Source organism: Astyanax mexicanus, chromosome 21 (genome assembly GCF_023375975.1).
Source record: "Astyanax mexicanus isolate ESR-SI-001 chromosome 21, AstMex3_surface, whole genome shotgun sequence".
In the NCBI taxonomy this organism is placed as follows: domain Eukaryota; kingdom Metazoa; phylum Chordata; class Actinopteri; order Characiformes; family Acestrorhamphidae; genus Astyanax; species Astyanax mexicanus.
Genome location: NC_064428.1, coordinates 22,144,210 through 22,161,278, shown reverse-complemented (window position 1 = coordinate 22,161,278; position 17,069 = coordinate 22,144,210). Strand labels below are relative to the sequence as shown.

At 36.9% G+C, this 17,069-nt stretch overlaps 1 protein-coding gene across 1 annotated transcript in view; it reads left to right on the top strand.

Annotated features, from left to right (window-relative positions):
* cckbra (cholecystokinin B receptor a) overlaps nt 1–17,069 on the top strand; it is a 56,169-nt gene that overhangs the window by 23,859 nt on the left and 15,241 nt on the right. The window contains exon 3 of the mRNA XM_022674801.2: nt 16,404–16,665. Within this exon, the coding sequence (XP_022530522.2) occupies nt 16,404–16,665 (262 nt within the window). The remainder of the gene's footprint in view (nt 1–16,403; nt 16,666–17,069) is intronic.

The following is a 17,069-nucleotide window of genomic DNA, read 5'->3' as shown; positions in this document are numbered from 1 at the left end:
GTAGGGGGAACAAAAATCAATTATAATTGATAGTGAAAAAAATCAAAGATTATTTTTTTTAGTCCATAATCGCCCAGCATTACGTGAGAACTGAGTGAAGCAGTTGTTCATGCATTGTTCATGGAAAATTTGCTAAAAAAATTATTTTTGACAACAAAATGCTATCTACAGACGAAGCAGCCAGTGACTGAGAGAACCAAGGAAAGCAAGCATAAATCCAAACTAAGAAAATTCAGCAGATAGTACCTAGCACTATACCTCGTGTTCACAGGTAACAAAACCAACCAAAAAGTTGATCTTTGGGCTGTTTTTGGATCTAAACGGCAAATCCAATATTGTATGGTGCCGTGAAAGGTTTTGAAGTAGAGGTTAAGTTAACCGTGAGTCCCAAAAGATTCTGAATCCCTACTGTAGATGCTACGATTACAAAGTCAGGCTACTTGCAAGCTTCAGGGCCTGTTTTCTCTTATTCTCCACCGGAACTTTGGGTTCAAATCTAATCCACATGTCGATTTATGGGTTGTCCTGCTTCAGTAAGCACTGTATTAGAGATATAAGAAGGGCCAGTGCTGTTATCACTGCTGGAGCCCACTTAAGCCTGTAGCAATATTTATGAACACACACATCACCTCTGGATGAAAAATGCTTCTTATTTTTGGTCTTTTGACATGTTTGGCCCTTTTAATTTATTTTTGTTGTACCTTGGGCTTGGCGGGCAGGAGTAAATCAAAGATCCTCTCCTAGTGCTGTGCCATCCTCATTTCTGCTGGGGGCATTCGTGTCGTATTATGTGGTGCAATCCGAAAGATAGATAAAGATAAAAAAAAAAGTTCTTATTTTCTGGGTATCGTCCTTTATTTTCTTTATTTCTCTCTTGAAGGTCGAAACAGCTTGATTACTGTTCAGAACCATTCGAAAAAAATAAAAAGATAAAGGTGCAGACCTCCAATGTTGAACACCATTTTTAAAGTGTATTGCTTGGCTTTATATCTGAAATGATAATCTGTGGCGGACAGAACACACTGAATCGTTGTCCTATTTTCTCTGTAGTTATAGTTTGAAACTGCTGTGGACTGTTGTGCTGTGTAACAATGATAATGTACATCTTTCTGAGAATGTCTGGGGGGTGTAAAAGGGTAGCAGCTGGATTATTACGCTGCCTCAGAATGCCTATTCTTCTATATATTGTGGCAAGAGAGCTCCCAACATGCTCTGAGTTTTTTTTCTGTGTTTAGTTTAGTTTAGTTGTGGTGGTTCCTCTGGTAGAGCGCAGTTCTCCCTCTTGGTGTTGGGTTGAAGGGTTGATAAGGGTCTCCTTTGCTGGGTCACCACTAGGGGTGTCACGATTTCGATCGAAATTATTTCATGGTCTCGAGCATCGAAGGCAAAAAGATGATCGACGATCCCTCCCTCTAAGCTACACAAGCATGCGTGCGCTACGCAAATGGCGCAGCACACTGTAGCCAATGCTGCGGTCACTGTGACTGCTCAAAGCGCTTTCTCCAGAGAATGTGGACATTCTCATCTTCTTAAAGAAAAACTTGTAAATATAAAAATAACAGTTGTTTTGTCTAGCCTCAAATATTTTAATATTTTTGGTACCTTAAGGAACATCTTTCTCTTAGATAAAGTTAATTATATATCTTTGTTAAAGAAAAAAACTTGTCATTCTCAGGGACCGAGTCTTATTTTTCATGTTTAACTGTTATAGTAGGATAGAGTTCAGTTTGTTAAGGCTCTAATTGTTCTTTTATTTTGTACATGACTGTTCCTGTATTTTTTATTATTTATTTTATGTTGCTGTTTTTAATAGTGCACACTGCTGCTACCAAAAAAAGCCACTAGATGGCATTACATATATATCTTAATTAAATTATTTAAATTTGACCATTAGTGCCTAATGTGGTGTATTACAGATCACTTCCCACCTTTTGAAATAAGATATTGTAAATTTGTAAAATTGTAAAAATCGAATCGATTCTTGACCCTAAAATCGGAAATGAAACCGAATCGAGGATTTAGAGAATCGTGACATCCCTAGTCACCACTGTATGAGAGAACTACTGGTCATTTGGCAGTTTTCACACTTTTGTTCCTGTTCTAAATAAAGTCTGATCAAGAGAGACAATGGCTTGGCCTTCTAATGGTTACTCTGATGCTACAATATTGTCCAAGAAATATTTATATATCAGTAACCAATATTAATATCATTTTATGGTCATTTTCTGCCACAAATATACAGCCAAAACAATAGCATTATAATGCTTTTGCACTTAACGGTCTGTACAAACATTAGACCACTTCAAAATGATTGGTTTCTCTGATTTTGCTAATTATAGGTATATGTTTTGAGTAAAATGAACATTGTGGTTTTATTCTATAAACCGCGGACAACATTTCTCCCGAGTTACGAATACAAATATTGTAATTTAGAGCATTTATTTGCAGAAAATGTAAAAAAGTCAAAGTAATGAAAAAGGTACAGTGCTTTCAAACCTTAAATAATGCAAAGAAATCAAGTTCATTTTCATTTAGAAACAGCAACGCTAATGTTTCAACCCTTTTTAATTACTCCTGGCACAAAAACTCAAGCAGTTTAGCTTAGTTTTATGGCTTGTGAGCAATTTACATCTCACATAATTACATTCAGAGGCTTTTCAACGGAGTTTAGGTCTAGAGATTGGCCGTCAACTTATTTGAATGTCAGTCAAGTGACCTATAAAAAGAATGGCAAATGGCAGCTGGGGTGAAGTGCATGGAAAGAAGAGGACCTTCTTTAATGAGAAGCAAAGAAGAGCCAGGCTGAAGTTTGCAAATGATTAGAGAAATTGGACTATATAGGACTGGAATAAGATCATTTTCTCCAATTTCCAGCTTTTCTCAACACCTGGCCATCAAATGTTTAGAAGAAGACCTGCAGAGGTGTACTTGCACCCACTGTGACATTTGGTGGAGGATCGGTGATGATCTGGGGATGATTGGGCAGTTTGGTCTTTACGAAGGACACGTTAATCTGGAAGAAAACCTGCTTCCTCTTGATCTGGCAGTGTTTCCCAACTCTGAGGACTGTTTTTTTCCAAGCAGGACAATGCTTAATTCCACACAGCTAGATCAATTAAGATGTGGATGACAGACCACCAGATCAAGACAGTGTCAAGACGAGCACAATCTCCAGACCTGAACGCCATTGAAAGCCTCTGGAATATAATCAAGAGGAAGATGGATGATCACAAGCTATCAAACCAAACCAAGCTGAACTGCTTGAATTTTTGCTCCAGGAGTGGCATAAGGTCAGCTAAAAGCAGTGTGAAAGACTGGTGGAGAGCATGCCGAAACACATGAAAGATGTGATTAAAAATCTGAGTTGTTCTACAAATTATTGATTCTGAACTTTTTGGTACATAAAACTTTTGTATTGTATTTTATTGTTTCTTAATGAATATGAATTTGTTTTCTTTGCATTATTTGAGGTTTGAAAGCTCTGCATCTTTTTTGTTAATTTGACCATTTCTAATCTTCTGCAAATAAATGCTCTAAATGACAATATTTTTATTTGGAATTTGGGACAAATGTCGTCTGTAGTTTATAGAATAAAACCACGATGTTCATTTTACTCAAACATATGCCTATATTTAGCAAAATCAGAGAAACTGTATGACCTGACCTCACTACCTTAATTCCTGAAACCCCAGTATGGATCTACCGCCGCTGGCCACCCTTGCAGAACAAACTCCTGCGCTTATGACAGACACTATAACAGCTTGAGCAGTCCGACAATTGATTTGTCTCGTGGTCACAGGTGCATCATCCTTCAGCTCTAATATTAAGACCTGATCAGCCGTCGTTCCCTCATGCATCACTTCAGCAACTGGCAAACGACTTAAAGCTCTGCCATTTGCAGTGCGCTTGTTCACTCAATTATGGTGTAGTCATAAGCACTAATTAGTACAGCAGCCTGTCTCTGCGTTCCTGGGGATTCCATTTTAATTAAAAAGAGAATTCAGAGGCTTATAGCCAGAGCAAATATTAAATGGATGACCATTAGGATAGCAGTGGACATTTTTTTATCCCAAATGTCAAAACCAAGCCATCTTTATCTAGCTCTCAGACATCGCAATATTTGTTGTTCTCCAATATACATATATATATATATATATATATACAGCTCTGGAAAAAAATAAGAGACCACTTTCGTTTCTGAATCAGTTTTTCTAATTTTGCTATTTATATGTATATGTTTAAGTAAAATGAACATTGTTGATTTATTCTATAAACTACAGACAGCATTTCTCCCAAATTCCAAATAAAAATATTGTCATTTAAAGCATTTCTTTGCGGAAAATGGCTGAAGTAACAAAAAAAAATGCAGAGCGTCCAGACCTCGAATAAAGCAAAAAAAAAAAACAAGTTCATATTCATAAAGTTTTAAAAGTTCAGAAATTAATATTTGTATATAAGGGGAAGAACCCTGTTTTTAATCAGAGTTTTTTAATGCATCTTGGCATGTTCTCCTCCACCAGTCTTACACACTGCTTTTGGACAACATTATGCTTTTACGCCTGGTGCAAAACTTCAAGCATTTCAGCTTGGTTTGATGGCTTGTGATCATCTATCTTCCTCTTGATCATATTCCAGAGGTTTTTTTTATTTGGTAAAATCAAAGAAATTCATCATTTTTAGGTGGTCTCTTATTTTGTTTCCAGAGCTGTGTATATACTGTGATAAAAAAAAATACAGGATTTTTTTTAACAGAATTCACCATAAAATCAGTGGTACAACTTTGTTAATGTTAATGGTTACACCATTAGCCAGAAATAAACTGCTTGTGGTAGATATGTAATGAGTAAAAAGAACAGTGTGAATATGTTCCTTTTGTATCAAGCAGAAATAGTGTTAAAAATTCAATGTTACAGCCCATAGCTAAATTATTTTGCTCAATTGTGGATCTTTGAACGTCTCAGGAGATGTAGATGGGATTCTCAGTTTCTCAGTTTCATTCAGAGATCAACTTTGTCACAGACGTTTCTCTTAAAATTGCATAGGAGAAATAGCATTAGCTAAAACTGAGAAATGAGATCCTTATCCTCATAAAGATGCAATCTAATCTGTACAGGGCTAGGATAATTATGCTAACGCTAAAGCTAATGCTAGGCTAGCTTAGTCATAGCGAATGTTTGTTTACCAAAAGACTGGCTGCCTTTCTCTGCTTAAAACGTAACTTACGTGTGACTGTAGTATTGCTGCTAAGCTAAGGTACATTAATGGTTAGGCTAGCACTCCTGAGGTAGATGTGTTTGATTAAAATTGCACTGCTAAGGCAGCTAGCTAGCTAAATGTGTGACTGAGGTGTTTTTAGTTACATGTGTTGTGCTGCATTGGTTTGTCTGCTGGGATTTTTAAATGTTCAATGATTTGTAGTTTTGTAAATGTGTAGTTTTGTAAAAGACAAAACAACATATAGGCTATTTATTTTTTTTTGGTACAAAAAATGCAAATTCAATGACAACCAACAAAGACTTGGTATTCAATGTTTAATATTCAGTTTAGGACATTGTTTTTTATTTTTGTTTTATGAGTTCCTAAGACATATAGTACCATATAAACAGCTGTCAGATACTTTGTGTGTTGGAAATAGGGGTGGGCAATATTATATCGTATACAATATATCGTGACACAGAAATATCATGATATTATATATATATATATATATATATTATATATATATTATCTATATAGTGATAATAGGGCTGTTCTGTCTTAAAAGTAGTCTATTATTTACTGTGAAGCTTTAGGTTTATTTATTGTATAATTGTTTTAGTTTGCAGTTTATATGCATGCACTAAATATTCTGCAATATTTTTTGCTGCATTATATTATTTAATGCTATATTATTTATTTTGACACATTATGATTATTCTGTTATACTATTATACTATATTCCTGAAATGAATTAATAATTTTAGTTTTCCTATATCGCCAAGTATATTGTTATCACAAATATACCCTGAAATATCGTGATATTATTTTAAAGCCATATCGCCCACCCCTAGTTGGAAAATATTGTTTTAATATGAAAGAAAATCCCTGATTGAGTCCTGATGTCCTATACATTCTCTATTAGACTTATTAGAGATCTTAATACTATTTTTTTACACTAAATATGAATGTCTTCAGCACTTATACTGAATATATTGGACACAGTAGAATAGCCATATGGTTTTATCTGCCTCCAGACTATTAACATGTTGATGAGGGTCCAGTCTGAATTAATATTGTTTTTCCAAGTTAAATTTCAGACCCCTGGGCTAAATTATGAATTCATTTATGCAGTTTAAATATGGTATGCGTATTATTTTGCTTTGTTTCCTGGGCAACACAGTAGCCACGCTGCTTTGAGGAGAAGATGATGATTGAATGTACTTTGTAAACTAAGTTAGAGCAGATGTGCCATTACTTACGAGCCCAAGCAAGAGAAGTGGGACGTAAGTGGAGGCTGTCTAGATGTTTTATTAGCGAAGACAAAAACAATCCCATCGTAAACACACAGGGCCATTACGCCTGCGTTTCAATGCATCACCGAAAGACGATGTAGGCTAAACACAATTCATGTGCAGCTAATGTGAAGACACGGGCCACTGAACAGCAGTAATTCTTGTAAGATTATAAATTGTTTCAATTTTGCTCGTAGCCGGAGAGGGCGTAGGCTGCCCTGCGAGATCAAATCTTACACAAGACAGCTGTTTCCTGCTTCTCACGGCTGCAGTGCTGCTGAGACTTAAGCGCTTTAACAATTGCGGTCCCTTTGAGCTAAAATGAGCCTTTAGAAGTTGTGGTTATTGCCAGTGAAAACTAGGATTTACATTAAAAGTAGCAGGGGAATACGACTGAAAATATAACCTTTCAATGTAACTTTCATTTCACACCTGAAAACATATTTATTGCTAATATATAATATTTGTAAGCCTAAATAAAGAAAAATTCGTATATTGAACACCTTCAAATCACTTCAGTGATTTCCTGTTAATAAATGTACTGTGGATTCTAAACAGTATTCAACTGTATTTTAAAATCAGTGTAAAATACTGTTAAATAATCATATCTCGCAACTAAGCTGACAGTAATGCGATCAGTTTATCAGGATAATACAGTATTTTAGGTTAAGTTATGGAAATGCGTGCCATTATTCCTATAACCCTATAACTATAAAACTACAAAACTAAATACCCAAGGTTAGAGTGAGTGGTGAGGAAATGCCTGTTATGCACATAAATGCAGGATGGATGCCAGGGGCCAATCAGAAAGATGTACTCTACTTTTTGTGTGATATACTGTATATTAAGCAATGTAAAGTAAACTTTAAACTATTTATTTCAGTGTGTCTCTACTGTTCAGTTTAAATCCAAAAATAATATTTAATCAAAATATGGTGCTTCTAATGTCTTTAAAGCAAGCATTTTAGTACACCAACTGACCAGACATTCTAGAAAACATGTAATTACAGTGTATAATACATTAGAGGCACTGAAATGCCTGACATTCTGAAATGTACTATAAAACTGCCATTAAAATGCAATTATTCATTGTATTGTAAAAAAAAAAAGTTAGATTTCCTCCTCTCCTTTTTGTATTTCGCATTTGTGCATTCTTTTCATGTGTGGCTGTGAACTTGGGTTCAGCATTATGTTCATCAGTCACTGCACACATCTATAGAATTGTATGAATTTTGAGAAAACTGATATTTCTTGATCTTGGGAAGTTTAATTTCCGTCCTCGTAAGGACTCACTTTTCACATGCATTTCTGGGCAACAATAAATAAACAAACAAAAGAACCAAAAAAATGTAGACAAAATAAATACACAAATATCAAAAAAGTAATATTGCCACAAAAAACAATTATTCTACTCTAAAAAACTATTCAAATCAATTACAGTAGTTGTCATATGAAATTGTTTACAATATTGTTACCTGTTAAGCATGGGGATGGATTGTAGTACCTTTAAAAGCACCATGCACAATCTGAAGAAAGAGAAACTGTACGTTTTTCAAGCGTCCCTCACAGTTCCTTGACATAAAAACAAACAAATAATTTTCCACTGCAATGATATAGCAGTTTATTCCTAATGGTCTCATTTAATCATTGTTTAATTTATTATGAAATGTGTAGTTGTGGTCTCTAGAATGAAAAAAAAAAAAGTGCTCCGGTGATCCGGTATAATGCTGCTTTAGTCTGGTGAAGTAGTGTGTGTTTACACTAATGACAGTCTTTGCGATGTCATATGTTGCTTTTGCCTCTGACCTAGTCTTAGAGTTTCTGTACAATGCACAATCCACCGGAGATCCTAAATAAACCTACAGTTACACACAGAGGTGGGTAGTCCAGGTCCAGAAATTAAAAACTGTTCTAAAATTACACAACTACCTATCTCAATTGTACTTCGCTGGTGATGTTCCATTGACAAATTCTAACCATACTGGGCAAAGCATATAACACTGATGTGATATTTGCACAAATAACACAGGAACGAACTGACATGTTGTTCCTAGAGCTGTTAGCTCCTGTCTGACGAGACGAAATTGCTGCTTGGCTTCAGCAGTGCCTGTAGGCAGTCGCGAGCCAAGGTGGGCGGGGCCATGAGTAAACGGGTTACCATAGAAACATTGCTTTTCCTGATTGATTCGTTTTTCTGAATGTTTTCTTTTACTAGCTACTGCAGACAGTGGAGATCAAAATGGCCATCCTGCTTCTCTTAGCCCGATGAATGTACAGTATGTACAGTAAACCTCATTAAATTAGTTCTCCATTTAAAGCCTTGCTTCTGTATTTAAACCCAACTTTTTCCAGGTATCCTCTGAATAACTCCCTTGTAAAGGTATTTAAGAGTGTACATGAGCAGAAATGTGTCCTAATTCTGGGTAAAAGTTAAATTTCTACACAGAGCTAGCTTGGCATTAAGCCGGCTCCTGTTGGGTCACTCCTACAGTGCCATGTGTCAGCCCTGAGTCAGAGGAAAGCATTCAGCCGCTTCATGATAGAGAACGTTCTATCACGTCCTACAGCTCTGCTGGCATTTTCCTGCTGCGTCTTGGTTTATTTGGTTCACCTCTGCTGCATTAATCTGAGCCGAGCCTTGGGCTGCCTGGTTTTCATCAGCCACGAGCGATCGATAAACAGAACCATTACAACACCCCCAAGCAATTGATTTTTGTGTCTAATCTCTGAGGCCATGTCTGTTAATGCCTGCCCTTAAGGAGAGGCATGGCTGCTAGAAACCTAAAGGCCATCAAAGTCAGGCTAAATGATGTTGAATGCCCCCAGAGATGTGGGTTAAGGTCTTATTGTAAATGTGGGCCATGCCAGCCATTATTCTGCCTTTTAAGCATAGTGCATACAAGTGCTGTAAGATAAATCGCATTTTTATTGTTACCATAATATATATATATAGAGGAACATAGAGGAAGAGCTGCAATAACACTGGGAATAACAGCAAACTCTGTATTCACTGTATGTAGCAAAAGAGGGAGCTCTTCATGCTGAGGCTGGAAATAGAGTGAGGTATAGTGAGGCAGAGTGGAGTAGAGCGAGGTAGAGTGGGGAAGTGTGAGGTACAGCAAGATAGAGGGAGGTATAGTGAGGCAGATTGATGCAGAGTGAGGTAAAGTGGGGTAGAGTGAAGTAGATTGAGGCAGATAAAGGTAGAGTGGGGAAGTCTGAGGTAGAGTAAGGAAAAATGAAGCTAGGTAGTAAGGTAGAAAGAGGTACAGTGGGAAAGAGTGAGGTAGAACAAAGTATAGTGAGGCAGATTAAGGTATAGTGGGAAGGTGTGAGGTAGAGTAAGGAAGACTAAGGTATAGTGAGGCAGAAAAAGGTAGAGTGAATTAGAGTGAGGTAAAGTGGGAAAGAGTGAGGCAGTGTGGGGTAGAGCAAGGTAGAATGAAGTAGAGTGAGGTAGACTGAGACAGATTGAAATAGATTAAAGCAGAGTGGGGGGCTGAGGTAGAGTAAGGCAGAGCAAGGTAGAGTGAGGCAAAGTGAGGTAGTGTGAGACAGAATGAGGTAGAGCAAGGTATAGTGAGGCCGTTTAATTCAAAGTGAAGCTGAGTGACATGAAGTAAAGTAGTGTGAGGAAGAATTAACTACAGCAAGTAAGGAGTGGGGAAGAGTGAGGCAGATAAAGGTAGTGTGAGTTAGTGACGCAGATTAAGGTAGAGAGGAAAAGTGTGAGGTAGAGTAAAAAAGAGTGAGGTAGAGTGAGGCAGAAAAAGGTAGAGAGAATTACAGTGAGGCAAAGTGGGAAAGCGGGGGTTAGAGTGAGGCACTGTGAGGTAGAGCAAGGTAGAATGAAGTAGATTGAGGTAGACTAAAAACAGCAAGGTAGAATTACTCAGTGTGAGGTAGAGTGAGGCGGTGCCAGGTAGAGTGAGCAGAGTGAGGTAGAATGAGGTAGAGCAAGGCAGTGAGGTAGAGTGTGGTAGAGGTCCACAGTAAACACACCCAGCAAACTACTTCTTACCTGGGAAAAAAAATGTGCATCCAAGCCAAGTGTCAGAGAACCTGCATAAAGCTCTTATTATATTTTACATTAATATTGGAATATCCAACTGCGTTATCGCTTATTGGTTCGCCATATCTTATCGTACGCAATAATATCGCCAACACTTTTTAATATGGTGAACGATATTATACCCTAAAATATCGTCCCATATCACCCACCTCTAATTATCACATCAGGGGACTACTTTTTTTTTTGCTGTTTTTAGCAAAAGAAAAATGAATACTGTTCTCATTTCCCATTATATATCTACTAGAGACAGATTATATCTGTCCAGTATCATTAATATTTTAATTTAGTCCTGGATATATTGAGATATTTGGAGTGAATTATTAGTATCATGACATTCTGGATCATTGACTTCTGTTATAAATCTGATAAGAAATTCTTGTATTTTTTTTTTGTATTAATATCTCAGTTAGGGGTGTGCCATAACATATCATATGCAATAATACAATGTAATTTTTATTTTGTTGCAGTAGTGTATTCTTGAAATATTTATATTTTTTTATTCAGTGTTTTGTCATATCACCAAGAGTATCGTTATCGCGAAAAAAATCCAATAAAATATTGTGACATTATTTTAGGGTCATATCGCCCACCCCTAGTTATCGCACATCACATTTTTTGTCCATATTGTTCACACCTAGTGCATGCTAACCGTTCTGTCCACCTGCTCTGCATTCTTTTCAGCGAGAGTTATTGGGGTGAATCTTTTTTAAAGCACAGTCAACCCTTTCTTTTTCTTTTATTTCTCCACTTCACTGCGAGGGCTGGCCGTTAGAATCTTGGAGCGCGGCCCTATTAGAATAAAACTCCTGCACTCCTCTTTTAGTGGAGATTATAAGTTTTCAGAATGGGAAATCAAAGGGAGAGTTTGAGACAATTTCAGCGGTGGTTGTGCCCAGCCATTGAGCGATTCAGGGCTCGAGCCTTTTTCTATGGCTCTTCAAGCTTCACTGGGTTTCTTCATGAAAGCATCAGCTCATTCATGTGTCATCTTGGCTCAAGGGCAGCCTAACACACATGAGCTTCTGGAGTTAATTTCCAAGGCTGGGGCTTCACACTGCTCAAACACTCCAGAGGTGATCGAAAACAGCGCGCAAGTCAAACGTAGAGGCCCAGGAGTTCAATCAGTGCATGAAAAGGCCACAGTCTGCAGTAATAACACACTGCAAAAAAGGGCATTGTGGTATTGATAAAAACAAGAATAAATGTATTCTAAGTTGGATATATATCAAGAAAGTAGAAAGAACGCACACAAGAGCTTCTATAGAAAATCCATTTTGATATACTGTAGGATTATAAACTCATTAGCTTAGGTGCCTATCATCTGAGTAGTGTAAACACCTAATGTAATTGCCTGAGAGCTGGTTATTTGTTAGCACATATTGCATTATTTGCAAACATTAAGCATACACATTAAATTATACTGATAGTATGTAGTAATGTATAGTCATTTTAGGCCTAATCCCATTTTACCACTTGCTCCTACCTCCTAGACCTTAAACCCAAATAAATGAGCATTTCACAATACTTTATTGTTTCATGTAGAAATCAGATTTTTTGCTGTTAGTGGCTCAGATCTGACTTTTTCATGGCTGTGTGAATGTGCCAAATACAATTTTTTTTTAAATCACTCCTGAGTCACTTCCATATTTGGTCCTAAATCGGATATGTATCCCATCCATGGACATGTGACATGAAAGTGAACGGTCAAATCGGAATTCAGGCTTCTTTTTGCTTTTACGCATGAGCTACATGCTTCTCTTTCGTACCCACAACACATCTCTTGGTGCAGCTGTGCAGCTATAGCTGCAAAAAATAAACAGCAAAAGCAAACCGCCTGTCCTTTTTTCTCCTTCCCGACCTGAGCATGTACTTTAGACCAGCTATTTGCTGTTTTCTCTCCACTCCAGCAAAAATATGCTCCAAATATGAGCTGCTAACACATCCATTTCACCTTTATAAAGCTACGAGTCGTCTCTCAAATATGACAGTTTTTTTCACATTACACACAGATACAGGTCACTTATATTTGTGAATGTGAACCGTCAAGGTAGCCAAACCGATCTGAGCAAAAAGTCAGATTTAAGCAATGTGGCTTGTAATGTGAAAATAGGCTAAATCAGCTGCGCTCAAACTTGATGGTTTGGACCGTGAGCTTGCATTTTTGGTTAGTGGTTTTGAATTTCATACTGGGTGTGTTTTTCATCACTGTGTAGTCATTCCATCCAGGTTACCTTTCCCGGTTTGGTTGTGTGACCACTCATGCACGAATTCAGAGATATACTATCATTTATTAAGATGGTATGAGAAATCATTATCAAGATGGCTGAACATGTGCCCAAAGAATTGAGGAATTTTCTTTGTTTATGACAATTGCATTTGTCTAGTGTAAACGTTTATGGCTTAATGAGACAAAAATATTGCTAGTAGCATGTTATGATAGCAAGCTTGCTAGCTAAATTTCCCATTCCACCTTAAATGATACAGTAGCCTCTGGCACCCGAGGCTGCTACATAATTTATATTGGAATGGAAACAAGAATTCAAACAAGAAACTAATAAATAATGAATCTAACTTCAGCTTCTTATCTCTGAGTAATTAAAGAAGGACGATAATTGTTACATGGCTACACTTCCTGCTGAATTCCTCTGCTACCACAGATACAAACTGCAACATGTCCATTTCTTGAAGGATTCATGTCCAATTTCTTAGGGAAAAGATTTAAACTACTTTAAATTATTTTTCTTAAAGTGATTTTTGGGGCAGATTTCACCTTTCATCTCGATTGGCCGAATGCCGATATGGGTATTGGGCGGGGTCAAATGCCAATTACACACAGGTGACAGGCAAACCTGCTACAGATTCCTCTAATTATGGCCATGCCTAAGCAAACTGTGAATTAACGTTGAGAGAAAATAAACCGAAGAGTTTTATTGACCAAAATAAACACTTTTGAATACAACTCTGGAAAAAAATAAGACACCACTTACAAATGATGGGTTTCTTTGATTTTACCAAATTGAAAACCTCTGGAATATAATCAAGAGGAAGATGGATGATCATAAGCCATCAAACCAAACTGAACTGCTTAAATTTTGCACCAGGAGTAAAGGCATAAAGTTATCCAAAAGTAGTGTGTAAGACTGGTGGAGGAGAGAGCGGTGTTCCTCTCGTGAGTTATTGGAGCTGTGCATCAGCTCCAGAGTCCATCTAGTAGTTGAATATAGTAGAATCTAGTAGAATCTCCTGAATCAGATTGGCAAAATCAGAGTAATATCTATGGAGTGAATTTTGTGCCAAAAGTTTTACACCAAAATAATAAAATCCCCAATCAAAACGTTAAAAATCAAAAGCAAAAATTGTCTGTTGCAGATTCAAAAGAGAAAAAATCTATATTATATAAATTATATAATATATTATATACATATATATTTGCTTTTAATTTTTAACATATTTTGATTGCGGATTTTATTTTTTTTCGTGTAAAACTTTTGGCACAAAATTCACTCCAGAAATATCGGCCAATCTCCTATTTTGGCTGAAAATAGCCGGTCAATTGTCTCATCTCTAACTATCTTTATTAAGTTTCTTGTTAAAAAGTGGTCCAACTAAATATTCTGTGTTGGCGAAATTTGCAATCTGTAGTTGAATCCTAGTTATGGCCAAGCCAACTAAATTACTTTGCACATGCTCAGTTTGACTCTTTAGTTGAACAGGGATTACTGAGCAGTTCTGCAGGGGTTTTTACATGATGTTGGTCACAGTGTTTGCATATGAGTGTTGGCTGCTGCCTTCTCTTTGGATTTGTATTTCTTTAATGCCTGGCCTCAGTGTTAAATGCTGTAAGAGCAAATTGTTCTTGTTGTTTTCATTTTTGGAATTACCGTACGCTTGTATGACTGACAATATGACAGATATAAAAGTTATTAATTTAAATTAAGAAAAAAATGAGTGCTGTACTCCTTGCATTAATTTGATTAATGTAAAACTTATCATTGACACAATTTATTTAATTAATATTTTTTTTAGTTGATTCTTATGAAAAGCATGCAGAACTCATAGCGCTTAAATTAAGTGTATTTTTAAGTTGGTGAGACTTATTATTTCACGTTTTTTATACATATGATACGTGAATTATCTGAACTAAAGATTTCTATTTCTAGTGATGGTGGTTTTCTTCAAAGCTTAAAAGAGCCTCAAAACGCAGTAAGTTGCCTTGAACTTGTTCATTTTGACAGTGTAGGACTACAAATGAGAAATGGGACTGGGCCTTATTAGCTCTGTAGACTGTTGGCCACAGTCTGACTGTTGGGAGTTGATTGTGGAGTAAATGAGAAAGAGAAGTAAAATCCAGCAGGCATATATTATAGGACACTGTAACTGGTGGCCAAATAGGTGAATTTATTTATATATTTATTTACTGTGTTTTCACACCAATCAGCCCTGCAGGACGAATGCCAGAGCAAACCCTCCGCATGACATACATATTCACATATGCAAAGGTCCTCTGGCTGCTGCTCTCAATCCAGTTATTTGTCTTTGAGAAAATTAAAGCAGCGGAGCACTGAGCCCCTTGTCAAAAACAGGGAAGAATAGTCTACCTGAAGATTAAGAACCTTTCTAAAGAAAGAAAGAAATACTCCTAGATTGAAAAATCTGTCCAAACCAACCTAGGCCTATGTGAAAAGGTATTTGCCCCCTATTTTCTGATATTATGTGTTAATTTTATTCCAGCTGTAACGGGACACACACCTTCCAAAACGTTACACTTTTGTCTCGTCAGTCCACAGATTCTTGTCCCAAAGACCTAGTTAGCATCAAGATGTTTTTTGGCAAATTTGAGAGGGGCCTTTGTTTTCTTTTTTTTTTGTAAGCAGTGGTTTTTGCCTTGGAAATCTCCCATGGATACCATTTTGCACAGTGCCTTTATTATTATTGAATCATCAACCTGAGGTTCTTTATAGTTCTTTATATGTTGTTCTGGGTTATTTTGGGCCTCATGGATGAGTTGTCCATGCCCTTTTGGAGTAATTTTGGTGGGCCGGTCACTCCTGAGTGTTCTACCTTATCACCATTTGTGAATAATAGCTCTCACTGTTGTCCACTGGAGTCCCAAAGCCTTAGAAATTAATTTGTATCCTTTTCCAGACTGATAGATGTCAATGACTTTCATATTTGTTTTTTAAAATTTGTTCAGATTAAGGCGCAATGTGTTGCTTTTTGAGATCTTACAGTATATCCTGCTTCATGTTGTCAGACAGGTTTGATTTAAACGATTCTTTGATTCTGCTGGTCTGTCAGTAATCAGGCCTGATTGTGGTTAGTGAAACTGAACTCTTTGATATTAAACTTTGTAGACTGGATAATCTGAAATGGGTATGTATAAAATGTATTGTGTAGTGCTTGACAAAGGTTTGTCTATTGTAACTATTGTTAAACAAAGGTTCTTGATGAATATTCAATTTGTTATTGTGTCATTCCTACCAGGAAGCCAGGAAAAAGGCCAGTAACAGCTTTTCCTTTCAGCAGCCATGCCTTGGGAATCTGTGCAGCTTGTGGTTTTGCATTGTCTTGTTGAAAAATGCATGGACATCTTTAAAAAAATGTCTTGAAGGGAGCATACATTGCTTAAAGATCCATCATAGATGCCCCAGAGCAGTCAATGACATTTTTGGAGTTGACCACAAATAAAGTTGACCCTCAAGTGAAGTGCTTCAATCTTAAGGCTTCATATGATTTCATATTATTTTCAGTATTAGAATATAAAATGTAATGTTATGTTATGTCATGTCGACCAATCACAGTCCTTACACTTCTCTCTCACTTCTCACAATTCTCCACAGGTATCTCGGTGAGCATTTCTACTTTCAGTCTGGTTGCCATAGCAATCGAGAGGTACAGTGCCATCTGCAACCCGCTGACATCCCGAGCCTGGCAGACCCGCTCGCATGCCTACAAAGTCATCGCTGGCACCTGGGTGTTGTCTGTGGCCATCATGATACCGTATCCAGTCTTCAGCACGCTGGTGTCCTTCAACAAACCCAACAACACCACCGCTAACATGTGCCGCCTAGACTGGCCTGTTAGCCAGGTGGAGCAGATCTGGTGAGTTCAGTTATCCGCTAGTTCTCGTGACGCTTGCCATTATTACCATCATTCAGCTCTGTTTTATGATAATAAGTGATGAATTAACTATTGCCCTGAAAATAATTGCCATATTTAGGGTGCTACAGTTGCATCTCAAAAAATTAGAATATTATTAAAAAAGTAACTTTTATTTTAGTAATTCAGTTCAAAATAGGGGTGTGTCATATTTTATCATACACAATAATATCGCCAACATTTTTGAATATTGTAAAAGATATTATACCCTGAAATATGGTGACATATCACCCACCCCTAATTATCACATCAGGGTGCTACTTTTTTGCTGTTTTTGGCACAAAAAAAACTCAGTGTTTTCTTTTCATATTATATATCTACTAGAGACAGATTATATCTGTGCAGTA